The sequence below is a fragment of the Meriones unguiculatus genome, chromosome 14 (assembly GCF_030254825.1).
Source record: "Meriones unguiculatus strain TT.TT164.6M chromosome 14, Bangor_MerUng_6.1, whole genome shotgun sequence".
Taxonomy (NCBI): Eukaryota; Metazoa; Chordata; class Mammalia; order Rodentia; family Muridae; genus Meriones; species Meriones unguiculatus.
In genome coordinates, this window is record NC_083361.1 from 54592455 (window position 1) to 54608629 (window position 16175).

Below are 16175 nucleotides of genomic sequence, written 5' to 3' on the forward strand. Positions count from 1 at the left end.
TGCTCTAGCCCTGCACCTCTGTCTGCAGCCCCTTCCCCAGTCTTCCTAAGCAGCCACCAGCACTGTGCGCCAGAAAGAGGATCGCAGGAGCCAACAAAGACCCCTCTGGCAGGCCCCCCATCTCACCTCCCAGGAAGCCCCTTCCCCTTGTCACTTAAGCTCAGCAGAAGTCCCATACCCCAGTGCCACCTGGGCCTCACTGGGCTTGGCTTTGAAATGGCTCATGAGAGAGATTGTGTGTCCTGCCTGGTGCACCTAGCAGCACCTAGCAAGTGAAGAACAACTAAATATTAACAGGACTTAAAAATCTGACCCCTCACTTTCCTTTCCTGTTTGCCAGCCGATGAGACCTTCTGTGAGATGGTGAAGTCCAATCGTCTCTGTGAACGGAAGCTCTTCATCCAGTTCTGCTGCCGCACCTGCCTCCTGGCTGGGTAGGGGCAGCTGCCCACTGAGTGCAGGGGTCCTCCCCTCTTCCCATCTGCCCATCTACCTTCCTCTAGATGGTCAGCCATAGCCTGTTCCTTGGGATGGCCCTGCATCTGACAGCTCTATCTCCCTGAGAGCTGGGTCCTACTGCACCATCTCTGAGCGCCTGAACTAGGTGGAGGTGGCCCATAAGGATATGTGACTAAAATGGGAACGCCCCCCCCCCCTCAAAAACTCTTCTTGCCGGCTGCAGTCTAAAGCTGAACTCAAATAGAAGCAAATGAATTAAGAGACTCAGAGCTGCAGCTTCGGAGTGGCTTCTGGGACCCTAGTTTACTGAAACTTCAAGACCAAAGCAGAAAAAGAGGGATGCCCGGCATCACAGAGTCCTCCCCACCAGACACACATATTTGTGTGACCTCGGCAGATCTCACTGAGCTGGCTGGCAGGACCCTACGCTGTCCTGAGCTAAGATGAAGGGCCTAGCTTCCGACCCGTGCATCACTGGCCACCAGTCTGCCCGAGGAACACTTTGGTCAGACTGTAAATAAAACATGTTTCAGGGCATAAGATGTACGACCACTGGGGATAGAATCTATGTCTGTGTAGTCAGCGCCTTCTGAAACTACAGCCACCGCCTCAAAGATCCAGCACCACACCTAAGCAGATCCACCCGTCCTCTCTGCAGCGTTCTCCTGTGAGTGAGCCAAGCTGTCCATGGGACTGGTCTACCTGCATCCCCCGGGGCTCCTGGGCCTGAGCCGCCAGCCGCCAACACATGCAGAGCCTGTGGAGGAAGGTCCAAAGGAGCTAGTTAGGGCTGGCCAAGAGACATCTGGTAGCCAAGCAGATCCTTCTTCAACATGTGAAGCCAGCCCCTGAATCACTCATCGCCAGCCCTCCACATCACACAACTGCTTTTCAAGTGCATTTGGCCTCTGCTCTCAGGACTCCGTTCTGAGGATGCTGCTCTGGTCCAGTATAGTACGAGCCTACGTGAGCTGGATTGATCTCTGCCAAGCCTGTGTAGGCATTTTATAAGCTACGTGTTCTAATTTTTACCAATGTTAATTATTTTGACAAATATTTCATATATTTTAATTGAAATGCGCAGATCTGCTTGATCGGTTCCCTTTAATATGGGGATAACATTTGCCTTAAATTTTTCCAACCTTGTCTCTCTCCACATTGTCCTGCTCCCCTCTCTGACTATGATGTGTTTGTCTTGTCACCTGTGGGTGGCAAGGACCCAGCTGTTGTCTGTTGAATCCACAACATAAGAAATCAGTGAAGCAAATCTAAATGTTAACCCTGAGTTAATAAAAAGAGTTAACATCCCATTGCAAAGGACCCTGTGTTTCTTTCCAAGATAAAACTTTGAGCATCGGTGCTAGCCAGTGGGTGAAACTAGAGAGCACTTGGGAGTTTCTTGATCTTTTTAATGTCTGTATTTGTTGCTTTTTCTCATTGCTATTACAAAATATCTGATAAGAAGCAATGTAAGGGGCTGGAGAGATTGCTCAGTGGTTAAGAACACTTGTTCTTGCAGAAGACCCAGGTTCAGTTCCCGGCACCCACATGCAGCTCATAACTGTGTTTATCTGCAATTCCAAGAAATCCAATATCTTCTCACCTCCATGGGCATATGTGTCATGCACATTCAGGCAAACACACATAGAAGAAAATAAATGTTTAAACAGCAATTTAAAGGAGGAAGATTTATTTTTGGCTCCCACATCCAAAGAATAGTCCATCATGCCAGGGCAGCCATGGTGGCAGAATCTTGAGGGAACTGGTTACATTGTATCCACCGTCATGAAGATGAATGGTTGCACCAGGCCACTTTATCTTTATACACAGTCCAGGACCCATGAAAGGACATTGGGAGCATTCAGGATGGTCTTTCCACCTTGGTAAATTTAATCTAGGTAACCCCTCATCAACACAGCCAGCCCTATCTCTTAGGTGAATCCTAGATCCCACTAAGTTGACAACATTAGCTACCACAGCATCCCAAGAAGGCCTTTAACAAATGTTGACATGATGGAATAAGAGGGAGACCCAGAGCTACAGCTCAAGGGCATCGTTTGTCAGAGACATTCTTTATGGGGGCTGCCACTTTTGCCTACTAGCCTGAGCACCTGAGTTCGATCCCCAGAACCCTCCTGGTGGCGGGAAAGAATCAGCTCCCACAGGTGATCCACTGACCTCCACGGGCTTGCTATGGCACACACACACTTACCACACATGTAATAATACACAGTTATAAAACTTAAAAATAAAAGACCCTTTGCATACCACCAAAGCCAAGAAGGGTAAAGAGAATAGAGCTTTCCCGGAGTTACTGGACCCCAAGGTCATCTACCTACATCTTTAACTGGGCGACAACCTGCCTCCTCCACAGCTACTGAAATCCCTGCACTCACGGGTTACATGCCTCTTGGGATTTTCACCATGGCCTGTGAGGCCCAGAGCCTACCTGTGGAATCCTTTAGTTGCAGATAGAGAAAGGACACCAGCTAAAAGTGACCAAGAGAGGAGCATAAGCAGGCAGGAGCTGGGCAATGCTTTAGAAACCCAAGACTGGTTCAGAACTTCGGGGCTGAGTGCACCAGGGCCTGGGGAGCCCTGTAAGAGCACTGTCACCTGCACCCCATTTTCACTAAAGTCATGCCCTTCTCCCACTATATCCTGCTTGCCTCACGGGAGGACAAATGAAAACAATCCCACATCTCCCAAGGGCAGCTGGCGTTAGTCCAGCCCCCAGACTAACTTTCTGGATGTTTTTCGGCTCTGCTTCCCTGGGACAGGGCTCTTCTGAGCCTGTCTTGCATGGTGTTGGCCACAAGAACTGCATGTACAACGGCGAACACATGGGGCTTCTGTGACAGAGGATGGGAGTGCTGACGAGCTCTCAAGAAAGGGGCAGGTGGCCCGTTGAGGTCCACCATGAACATAGTTAAGGCAGGGCTGTTATGAGACCAGGAGGGAGCGGGTGGGTGTGTCTGGAATTCTGTCTCCAGACTGGAGAAATATCCTTAGAGACATCCCCCCCCCCCAGCCCCACCCCTGTGCAATTGTTTCCAGTGGTCGGGGGCTGGACTGTATGTTTCCAAGTTCTTGGCCTTTTCAAAGAATTGAAATAGGACTCACACTGATTGGCAAAAGCTTTACTCAAAGTGAAGCAATAGAATAGGTCAGATAATCTATCAATGCTGACAAAAGGCTACGTGAGTGGTAAAGCTACTGAAGGGCCCCGTTATTACTTGAGTCTTCCTTTTATGGAATACAAGAGAAGTCTGGAACACCTGGCAAGTGGATGGGGAGAGGCTATTTTTAACATGGACTCTATTGGTTGCTTTTGGATCACTTCTTCCTGGCAGAGCTGCCTTGCCTGGCCTCATGGGATGAAGATATGCACAGTCATGGTGTGACTTGATGTTCTGAGGAAAGTTAATAGGAGGAAGGGGGGGCTACTTTTTGCTGGGGAAAAGGAAGAGAGGAAGGGGAAGGAGGAGATGTAGGGAAGATTAGCTACCCTTGACAACATTAGCTACCACAGCATCCCAAGAAGGCCTTTAACAAATGTTGACATGATGGAATAAGAGGGAGACCCAGAGCTACAGCTCAAGGGCATCGTTTGTCAGAGACATTCTTTATGGGGGCTGCCACTTTTGCCTACTAGCCTGAGCACCTGAGTTCGATCCCCAGAACCCTCCTGGTGGCGGGAAAGAATCAGCTCCCACAGGTGATCCACTGACCTCCACGGGCTTGCTATGGCACACACACACTTACCACACATGTAATAATACACAGTATATTATACATGTAATAATACACAGTATATATAAGGGTATAGCAGGAATAGTTCTGTTTTGATTGATAGATTCGGATTACATAGGCTCACGGCATATGTTCCTCCCTGTAATGCATCTGATATTAATCATACGCATATACAATTAATTATACATATTGGCATATATACACATAAGCATAAAATGGGACTAGGGGATTCTCCCTGAAAGTTCACTGAAAGGACTCATTTTGCCTTATTGTGCATGGACCCAAAACCAGTTCAAGCCTGATTGACTTCCCATCTTCTGTACAAACTGGAGTGTGCTTGAGTAGACTTTTTAGAGCTTTGGTAATTTCTCAGGAGAGGAGGAACTTACTTCACTCTCCAGAGAGGGGTGTGCATGCATCCCTAGTATAGGTGGGGCTTATGGGTTACTAGGTGAATTGTGTAGAGAGAGGGGCATATGGTACATAGTGCATGTGGGTAAGTGTTCTAGGCTGGCAAGGGCATTGTTAGAAGGGAGGTCTGGGTACAGCATAAGCCAAGCGCAGTTCCAGAATGTTAACATGAATCCATTCCCAATGTCTGCATCAAAACTTCCTGTGGATTAAAACCAGCAAGTTGAAGAGTATGCTGTCAGCCTCTAGATCGCAAATGTTTAAAAATGTCAGCTCTCTGTTCAGAAAGAGTGTAGAGTCCACTAGAACGCAAATGTTTAAAAATGGCAGCTCTCTGTTCAGGAAGAGTCCATAGGTACGGAGAGCTGAGTCATGGCAGCAGATGCCGTGATCCCACTACTCCTAAGGTGTAGACAGGAGAATCTCACATTTGAAGCCAGTCTGGACCATATGACCAAACGCTGCATCAAAGAGAAAGAGAGAGAAGGGGGGGAAGAAAAGAAGGGAAAAAGAAAGCCAGCCTGGGAGATGTCTTTAGTGGAAGAAGGCCCACCCAGCATGCAATGCATGAGGCTGTAATGAGAATTTTGGTGTCTTTAAAAACACAGCTATGCAGGTGCTGGGGAGATGGCTCAGTGGTTGGGAGCACTGTCTGCTTTTCCTAAAGGACCCAGGTTCAATTTCCCATGCACCTACATGGCAGCTTACAACTGTCTGTAACCCCAACTCCAAGGGATCTGACATCTTCATACTAATGCACATAAAATAAAATTAAGTAAAATTTTAAAAACACAGCTATCTATGTAAGCATGTTTTTGAAGACTCAAAAATATTTAATATTTAAAATAACTTACATTCTCTGACCATAGCATGATTATTAAATGTCCAAGTTTTTTATAGTTTTTATTTTTTATATTAATCACAGGTTATTTACTTTGTGTCCCAGACATAGCCCCCTCCTTCATTCCGTCCCAACCCCACCCTCCCTCCCTCCACTCCTCCCTACCCCTTTCCAATTCCACTGATAAGGGAGGTCCTCATCCCCTTCCATCTGACCCTAGCTTATCAGTTATCTTCAGGATTGGCTGCAATATCATCCTCTGTGGCCTAACAAGGCTGCTCCTCCCTGGGGGAGGGGAGGAGATCAAAGAGCCAGCCATTGAGTTCATGTCGGCAATAGTCCTTGTTCCCCTTACTAGGAAACCCACTTGGATACTGAGCTACCAAGGGCAACATCTGAGCAGGGGTTCTAGGTTATATCCATAAATAGTCATTGGTTGCAGAAACAATCTCATAAAAGACCCCTGTGCCCAGATATATTTGGTCCTTGTGGAGCTCCTGTCCTCTCCGGGTCATACTAATTCCCCCTTCTTTCATATGATTCCCTGTACTCTGCCAAAGGCTTGGTTGTGAGTCTCAGCATCTGCTTTGATACACTGCTAGGTAGAGTCTTTCAGAGGCCCTCTGCGGTAGGCTCCTGTCCTGTTACTTGTTTTCTCCGACTTCCAATGTCCATCCCATTTTTCTTTCTAAGTGAGGATTGATCATCTTACCCCAGGTCCTCTTTCTTGTTTATCTTCTTTAGGTGTACAGATTTCAGTATGTTTATCCTATCTTATAGGTCTAGTACCCACTTATAAATGAGTATATACCATGTGTGTCTTTCTGCTCCTAGGATACCTCACTCAGGATGATCTTTTCTAGATCCCACCATTTGCCTGCAAATTTCATGATTTCCTTGTTTTTAATTGCTGAGTAGTATTCCATTGTGTAAAAGTACCACAATTTCTGTATCCAAAAAACTTCAAGTCTCTGAAGAAAGAAACTGAAGAAGATATCAGAAAATGGAAAGATCTCCCGTGCTCATGGATCAGTAGGATTAACGTAGTGAAAATAGCCATTCTGGCAAAAGCAATCTACAGATTGAATGCAATTCCCATCAAAATACCAACACAATTCTTTACAGACCTTGAAAAAAAAATTCTCAACTTCATATAGAGAAACAAAAAACCCAGAATTCCCAAAATGATCCTGTACAACAACAGATCATCTGGAGGTATCTCCATCCCTGATCTCAAGCTGTACTACAGAGCAATGGTAATAAAAACTGCATGGTCCTGGCATAGAAGTGGAAAGGTGGATCAATGGAACCGAATAGAAGACCCAGAAATAAACCCACACACTTATGAATACCTGATTTTTTACAAAGAAGCATGCTTTTGTTTTGATCCCAGGTGTGGGATATGGGGCTGCTTCAGATTGTTCACAGCAGCAGATTATTTGCTTTGTGAGTGCTCTGGCAGGGGCGTGATTCTGCCAGCTGAAGATAGTTTAATTCTGGGGAGTCTAGAGAGGGTATAAAAGACCAGAGCCCCAAGAGAGGAGGCACGGCTGTTCTTCCTGCTCCTGATGGTTTGTCAAGTGGTTGAGAGAAAAGAGATGATAAGAAGTTGGCGATATCCTGAGGAGATGAAGATTAAACTTGCCCCAAGAAACTCAACACCCCTAATCAACAGAAAGTAGACTATAGAGATCTCAATGTCTCCTCTCCCCACTAATCTTCTGTCTCTCCTACCTGGTGTTGAGAGAAATTGAGGTGGAGAAGGGTGGTAGATATAAGAACCCAAATAAAATGGGTTTAAAAAGTATGCCTACATGAGGCCCTAGATTTAATCTCCAGTATAGAAAGACAAACAGACAGGGGATGGGAGAGAGAGAGAGAGAATACAAAAGAGCACCTGTGTAGCTTCTATGTCCTAGAGAACACAGAGTCCGAGCAGCCAATCAGACAGCCGCCGACAAGACTCACAAGCATCTACTCACATCACAGCGTCTAGGCTGGCACATCCAGGGCCTAGCCAGAGGGGTAGGAAGATGAGAAGCTATTGACAAAGTTCTAATGACTGATGACTTTTAAAGAGACTGACTGGAACTAGAGTTAGCTCAATGGTAGAACACCTGCTCAGCATTATAAGGCCCATGTTCCTTTTACCCCTGGCACCACTATCATTACCTAGGAAAGGGCGGACCACATCCAATACACCTGTTCACAGTGCCCACACACAAGGTAAAGATTAGCAAAAGTTATTAGGCAGGATATATTTGCAGATTTTATTTTAAGTAACAGGATCATGGATTGTCTTATTGTCCTATTGCTGTGAGTCAACTTATAGAGGAAAGCATTAAATTGGGGGCTCAAAATTTCAGAGGGTTAGTCCATGATTATCATGGCAGATGCCTGGCAGTAAGTAGGCAGGCATGGTGCTGGAGCAGTAGCTGGTAGCTACTGTTAGCAGGAGGCAGTGAGAATGTAGAAGACTTGGGCATGGTGTGGGCTTTTGAAGCCTCAAAGCCCACCTCCATTGACACACCTCCTTATCCTTTCCAAACACTTCCTCCTTCTGGGAACCAAACAGTCAAATGTATGGGCCTATGGGGGCCATTCTCATTCAAGCCACTACATTCTACTCTCTGGCCCCCATAGGCGTGTACCCATATCAGAATTTGAAATGCATTTAAACCAACTTCAAAAGTCCCCATAGTCTAATAATCTCAACACTATCTCTTCCGAGACTCAAGGCACTCTCTAAACACCATACACCCTCTCTCTTGTGAAAGCAAAGTAGATACTTCAAACATACAAAGGTACAGAATATACATTGCCATTTCGAAAGGGAGGAAAGGTGGTATTGTGAGGAAATACTGGACCAAAGCAAGACTGAAATCCAAGAAGACATACTTCATGTCTAAAACCAAAGGGTTTAGACAGCTCTTTGGATCTTCCACTCCCTCAAGCTGTGTTGACTACAACACACTTCGCTCTCTTGGGTGGCTCCCACACCCTGTCTGCAGCTCTCCATGGCAGCTATCCCATTGCCCTGACATTCAACATCTTGGGCTCTCCAACACAACCCATATTTCACTTGCACAGCTTCATGCGATGACTTCCCTGGGCCTGCATGTAGAGACTCACCTGCCACATGCCTGCCCTCCACAGCTTTCCCTAACCAAGGAAGAAGACTCCACACCTGTTTGCTCCTGTATCCTTCTTGACTATAAATCCAGAGCCTCCTGGCTGATGCTAACAAGTCCTGGGAGCCTACTTGGCCTGAAACTGGCCCCTCCGTGACTTATATGTGCATAAGCTTTGACTTGCTGAAAGTTTCCTTTGCTGAATGAGCTTTGCGTTTCACGAATTGGAAGCTCCTTGGGTGAGGTCTTACCCTGTGGTCACCACTCCCTTTACTCCATTTCCCCTTAAGCTTTTCCTTAAGCTTCTCATCTCCTTGAGCAAAAGACTTGGCTCCAACATTGCATTTTCTGGTACTATTTTTCTTACTCATACTGTACATTTTGTAATTTTTGTTGCCCCACTTGCTCTTTTCCATTATAGATCTGCATTAGAATAATCACTAATAACCATGTAACACTATCAACATTAAAGTGTCTTGAAATCTCTTTTAACATTTGTAGTAGAAGTTTTGGTTTCTTAAAAAACCCAGTTATGTTATGTAAATATGTTTTTGTTTTAATTCCATGTGTGGGATATGCAGAGTGTGGATAGTTTATCCACAGCTGATAATTGCCTTGTGCTCTTCAGAGAGGGGTGTGGTCTTTGCCAGCAGCAGAGTTTAATTCTGAGAGGGTTTAAATACCAGAACCCAGAGCAACAGGAGGACTCTCCAAGAGAGGATGCTTCCAGGACATGGACAGAGAAAGAAGAAGACTGCTTTTGGTTGCTGGTTGCTGGTTTTCTGGTTAGCTGGACTGCTGGATATGCTGATAACTGAGATTGACATTGCCCCCAAAGAACCCGATGACCCTAACCTGAAGTGGAAGTTTCTGGGTTTTTTGAAGACTCGATTTTGTCATGTGATGTTTTGCTGCAAGCTGTTTTGTCAGAGGGCTTGAGACGTTTTGCTGGAGGCTGGCCTGTGAGAGGGCACATGATGTATTGCTGTGAGCTCTCTTGCACATGCAATGGGTGTGACTTTGGCCAGCTGAGAACATCTGTGGGTGGACTTTGAGAAGAGAAGATAGATAGAAGCCCACAGTGAAACATCACGTTTTGGATCAAATCTACATTGTTGTGCTGACCATCATGTTTTGACACTTGACAGAGTGTCAAACTTCACAGAGGGAAGTTCCAGAGAACTTCTCAGGGCAACCCAACTGAGTCATGTGGCTTTTGATGACTTGTCTCAATCTTCTAAATTGTGCTGATTCATGTTGCTGCTTGGTGTTGGCCTTTGGACTGGACTGCTGGTATCCTGACGACTGAGTTTGATAATCCCTTAAGGACCCACCGACCCTAGTTAGCAGGAAGTAGATAAAAAAGGTCTGTAGCTCTTTTCCCTACTAATCTTTACCTAAGGTAAGTGGGGGGAGGGGCTGGAAGGGAGATAAAGGTGTTTAAGAACCCCAAATAAAATGTTTGCTGAAAAACCTAAGACTACGCTAACCAACAGGAACTAAGTCTAAAAAGGTTTATGTCCACTGTCCCTTCTAACCTTCTTTCTCTTTTACCTAGTGTTGGGGGTTAGTGGAGGGAGGTAGAGGTATAAGAAACCAAAATAAAGTAGATAAAAAGTAGAGCCTACAAACATTATTCCAAAACACTTCAATCTACCCTCTGGCAGCTTTTTGTTTGTTTGTTTGTATTTTTTAACAAGGCAGAAAGTAACCACATTCTTCACCAAAATATCACAAGAACAGTCTCTAATATTATTTCCTTCTGAAACCTCTTAAGCTAAGTCTCCATAGTCTAAGTCTCCCTCAGCACAACTGTCTTCCATGTTCCTACTACGATGGCCCATTAAGTCCCACTTACAATGAAAATCTTACATGGTCATCCTCTCATAGTGATACCCCACTCCTGGTACCAACTTCTGTCTTAGTTACTGTTCTGTTGCTTTGAAGATACACCGTGACCAAGGCAACTTATAGAATAAAACATTTAACTCAGTGCTTGCTTACAGTTTCAGAGGGTTAATCTATTATCATCATGGTGGGAAGCAGGCAGGCTTGGTGCTGGAGTGCAGTAAGAGCTTATGTGTCTAAAGACACATACACACACACAGAGTGAGAGAGAGAGAAAACACATGGGCTTTTGAAACCTCAAAGCCCACCCTCAGTGACATACTTCCTCCAACAAAGACAGGCCTCCTAAGCCTTCCCCAAAAGTTCTATTAGCCAGGAACCCAGCATTCATATATATGAGCTCATGGAGGCTATTCCAACTTGAACCACCATATACACTATCCACACTGAGGGTGACTAGATATTTCTTAGCATTCCTGTGGAGCCTATTATAGGAATTCCTGTAAGAACCAAAGTTATAGAAGCCTAAACTTTTCTTTTATTACCTAAAAGAAAAGTTCCCAACCAGGTCTGTTTGGCTTTTCAGAGGATCTTCAGCAGTGTCTGCAAACATTTTTGACAGCTGGAGGGATATATTTTCATCTATCAGCTAGAAGTGAGGGTTGCTACTAAGCTCCCTACAGTGTGCACAAAGACTTGACAACCAAGAAGCCTAGAATGTCAGTGTGCTCAGGCTGAGAAAACTTAGCAACACTAAATGTAGTTAAAAAGAAAAATGTTTGAAAAGTCATAAGAATATCAGAACCCATGTATGGTTTGCTTTTACCCATTTGTTTGCTAAAGTATCCTACTTCTGGTAATAATTCTGTTTTAGTTAGGATGACTAATGCTGTGTTGAAACGCCATGACCAAAACAACTTGAGGAGCAACAGGTTTATTTTGCTTACGCTTCCACATCACTGTTCATCATCCAAGGAAGTCAGGGCAAGAACTAAAACAGGGCATACATCTGCAGGCAGGATCTGACTGAGAGGCCCTGGAAAATTGCTGTTTACTGGCTTGTTCCTTCCTTGTTCAACCTGATTTTTTATAGAATACGAGATCACCAGCCCAGAGGTGCCCCCACCTACAATGGGCTGGGCCCTCCTATATCAGTCATTAATTAAGAAAATGCCCAACAGTCTTCCCTTCAGCCAGATCTTACGGAAGAATTTCCTCAATTGAGGTTCCTTCCTCTCCGATGGTTCTAGTTTGTGTCAAGTAGACATAAAAACTAGCCAGCACGATTGACCCCTTATCAACCTGACACACAAACATATCAATAGCTTATTAAACATAATACTTTTAAAAATAATAAGAAGAAAGATTCTTTTTTGTTATCCTCCAAATCTCGTATTAATATTACAGTATAAAACATATTGCAAACTTTAAAAATCCCACAGACTTTACAAATTCCAACCCGTAAAAAGTTTAGTCTCTTTAAAAACCCAAAGTCTCTATAAAGCTTCCAAATCTCTTTTAAAAGTTCAACACTCTCAACTGTGGGCTCCTGTAAAATCAAAACTAAATTAAATAGTTTCTTATTATAAAAGGAAAGAACTAGGGCACGGTCACAAGCAAAGCAAAGCCAAGCCAAGTTCTAACAGTGTAAATAACTCAGTGGCCAATGTCCTGATCTGGGCTCTTCCAAAGGGCTTGTCACCACCGTTCCTTTTTTAGAGTAGAGGAATACTCTTACATCTCTTTTTAATTTGTGTTTTGAGAATTTCATATGGTATATATATATTTTTTATCATATTCTCTCCTGTTTCTCACCTCCTCTCAGATCCTTCCTCACGTCTACCTACCCAACTTCAAGGTCTTTCTCGCTCTTAAAAACCAGCTCTCTAGTCCAAGGACGCCACCTGGTGGTTCATTCTGGAAATAAGCAAAGTTTGAATTGTTTTGTTGGTGTGGTTGTGGGGGTTTTTTTGTTTAATTTTTAAACAATCACACACACACACAAAAAAAATGTATATATGTAGAAAAGTTACATGGCACAAAAATATTTCCTGAACAATGTGAGAGTTATTTTTTGATTAATGTCCATGATTCTCTCAAAAACTTTAGAAGGCATTTCTTAAAAAGAAGAATATTCTCAGCACTTCAGAGGCCACACTGGCTAGTAAGTTCTAGAACAATGATAGACACTGTCTCAAAAAAACAGATGAAACTCTGAAGGAATAACAACCAGGACTGCCCCCTGGCCTACACACACAGACGCACACACCATGGAGTTCTTAGTTACTGTTCTATTGCTGTGAGGAGACAGGCAGGCTGACATTCACCGACCTGAGACCTCACTCCTGATCTGCAGAGAGAGTAGGTCTGGTGTGGACTTCTAAAACCACAAAGCCAAACCCAAGTGACACACCTCCTCCAACAAGGCCGCCCCTGATCCTTCCCAAACGGTTCCACTAACTCAGAACTGATAAACATATGAGCCTCTGGGGGCCATTCTCATTCAAACCACCACAGGTTCATTTTGTGTTGGTCAGTTACTCCGGGATATGGGTCCCGCACTGGAGTGTGGTTGATATACCTAATGACAGCGCACTGGAGAAGACTGATTTTCCCTTTGCCATCACATCTAGGTGCAGCTCCACAGTCCACTGCCCCTTTGAGGAGCCTGTCTAACTTGAACTTGTGCAGTTCTTGTACATACTGCCACAGTCTCTGTGAGTTCATATGTACATCAGTCCTATTGTGTCTGGAAAACACTGAATCCTTGGAGGCATTCACCACCTCTCACTCTTAATCTCATTCTCAATCTTTCTGCCTCCTCTTCTGCATAGATCCCTGAGCCTTGAGGGTTGAGGTTATAATGACTGTTTTGGTTGTCAACTTCTCTATGCCTGGAAATAACTAAAACCCAAAAATAGTGGAACATGTCTGTGACAGATTGTTGCTTAATGAAATCATTTGAAGTGGGAAGATTTACTTCTAATCTGGATCTTTGTTTGTTTGTTTGGTTGGTTGGTTGGTTGGTTGGTTTTTGGTTTTTTGAGACAGGGTTTCTCTGTGTAACCTTGGCTGTCCTGGACTCACTTTGTACATCTTTTGAGGTAAGAAGACCCATCTCTAATCTGGGTTACACCTTCTGCTGGAAGCCTACATAAGAACACAGAAGAAGAAAGCCTTTCTTTTCACCTGCTTGCTCTTACCCACCAATAGCAAGTTCATTCCTTCACTGGCATTAAGCCTACTTTCTTTGGGATCCCAGCTGAATGGGATGAGCAACTTTTGCATTCTTGGTCCTTCCATTCACGGACAGCCATTGTTGGATTAGCTGGACCACAGCGTCTAAATAAAATAAATCCATATATGTGTGTATATACACATACATGTATATATGAGAGATTCATTCTATAAGTTCTGTTAGTCTAGAGGACCCTGACTAACTCAGGGTTTGATGAAGACATGCCATTTAGGACTCCAAAGTGCTCCAAAGCCTCTCAGTCTCTGCATGTTGCCTGGAAGTGGGTCTCTGTGATAACTCCGCTATATTGTAAAAAAGCTGCCCTGATGAGGATTGAGAGATGCACCTATCTACAGGTAAAGCACGATGGAACGAGGCATCATTTTTATTGCTATGTACCTTCAGGAGAAAAATAGTGCTAGGTTTTCCCTTAGGCCCATGACCTACCTTGTCTCGGGTTCTTGGCCACTTTCACAGAGTTAGCTATGGGTTCCATTTCATAGAATGGGCCTTAAATCCAATCAAAATTGGCTGGTTTCTTCTGTAACATTTGTAGTATAACATAGGCTACTTTGAACAATGACTTAACTACATGGACCCATTCAGGGCACTGGAGGTTTTATTTGATAGCATAAAATGTCTAGCTGGGGACCATCTCCCCATAAATGATGATTCCATTTAGATCCCTTTCATATGTGTATATATTTTAGGAAGCTTCTGCAGTAGTAAGTTCTATATGGTTTTTCAAATGACCTCTAGTGTTAGCAGCGCCTCCCCATATTCCTTCTGTGCCTTGCCTTCTTATTCCTCCCCCCATTCAATCCTGCTATTCTGCTTTCCTCTCTGTCTCTCTATACTATATACTGTTTCCCCTTCTTTGGAAGATCCTCTCCTTCTCATGGTACCTTACCTAGTGGTAATTAGGATTCTAGCACACACATTCAAAGCATAAATAAATTGATTTTTAAAAATTAGAATATTTTCTAATTTTAAACAATAAAAGACAATTTTACAAACGATAAACGTAAACTTTATGAACGGTCTCTAACAGAAAATTTCAAATACTCCTGAAGCTAATATATATGTAAATGTAAAATTATACCACATTCGGAAACTAGCATACTCAGTATTTTTTTCCCATTTACCTATAGGCTTGTAATGCCTAGGAGATGACTCGATGTAAGAGCAAGAGAGCTTTATTACAAGAGCGATCGAACTCGGGACCCAAGTCTCACTGACACAGCAGTAGAGAAGTGGGCCTCTGAGCCCTGAGTGAGCAGGATTTTTAAAGGGAAAGACTCTAAGCAGAGGGGTTCATGCCTTGACATTACAGAATTGGGTAATCACAATTGCCAGGGTGATTGTCTCTATTTTTTACTAAACATTTATTCTGTGAGTTTTCCTGGAGGCTGTTGCTTGGAGAGCTAACTTTGTTTTCTGTCAGGTACACATTCTGTGATATTTCCTGGTAACTGGGTTCAGCTCCCAGTCAAGATGGCTCCTTATTTCAAAATAAGGTTACCCAGGCTAACTTAAACTCTTCATCTCCCCCCCCCCTTTTTGTTCAAAAAGGCCAATCTTGGGCTCTTACAGTCCACGGTATGCTTCAAACTAATAGTACTGGGTTCTTATTACCATCAACTGTATAATCCCTAATCTTTGTCTAATATATCCTAACAACTTTTTAAGCAAGCATGAGCCAAAAATGACCAAAAGCAAAAGATTCTGCCTTTGAGCTGTTATAATTCTGGCTTTGTATATCTAGTATTGTATTGCAATACTAGTTTCTGCTGCAGCTAAGCAGGTCCCCAAAATAATAGGTAATGTCAGGGAGCCCCCTTTGACTTAGGATTTTAGCCTGTAGGTGGGATTTTGGGCCGATGGTCTCATCTTCTGAAACTGCTTCAGTTTGACAATAAGACCGTTGGCATCAGGGGCTAGGAAGGCTGAAATGCCAGCCAAAGGCTGGGCAATGGGGCTGTCCTCAGAAGCGTCTGGTTAGTTGATCCACCTGAAGAGGCAGTGAGCAATCATGTCAGCTTCCAGCAAATTCAGATCTAGCTTGCAGTCTCAACCAGGTGAAAATCAGAGACAAATTCAAACTAGAAACAGAAGTTAAAATTTGTCTAATCAATGGAAAAGTGAGAACTTCCAAAACCAAGAAAGTAACTCATCTGGGGTCCGTTTGAGCTATGTCAGATTCAAGTCTCATGACTTTTTGATTCCCTGAAACGCATATAAATTTTTAGTTTGCAAAAGGAAATATATAAAAAGACTCAAAAAAATAATATATTAATAATACAAAGAAAAAAAAAGGTGAGGTGTTTGGTTTTTCAAGACAGGGTTTCATTGTATAGTCTTGGCAGTCCTTGAAATCACTCTTTAGACCAGGTTGGCCTTGAACTCACAGAGATCTGCCTGCCTCTACCTCCTGCATGAGTGCTGAGTTTAAAGGCATGTTCCACCACCAACCAACTATTTTTTTCTTTTTGTT

At 43.8% G+C, this 16175-nt stretch overlaps 1 protein-coding gene across 2 annotated transcripts in view; it reads left to right on the forward strand.

The window, feature by feature from the left end:
* Positions 1-1776, forward strand: part of Pcsk6 (proprotein convertase subtilisin/kexin type 6) — a 183874-nt gene extending 182098 nt beyond the window's left edge. For both annotated transcript variants that reach the window (XM_021633268.2, XM_021633269.2), the window contains one exon: positions 341-1776. In XM_021633268.2, the coding sequence (XP_021488943.1) occupies positions 341-438 (98 nt within the window). In that variant the 3' untranslated portion in view covers positions 439-1776. The remainder of the gene's footprint in view (positions 1-340) is intronic.
* Positions 1777-16175: the final 14399 nt, after the last annotated feature.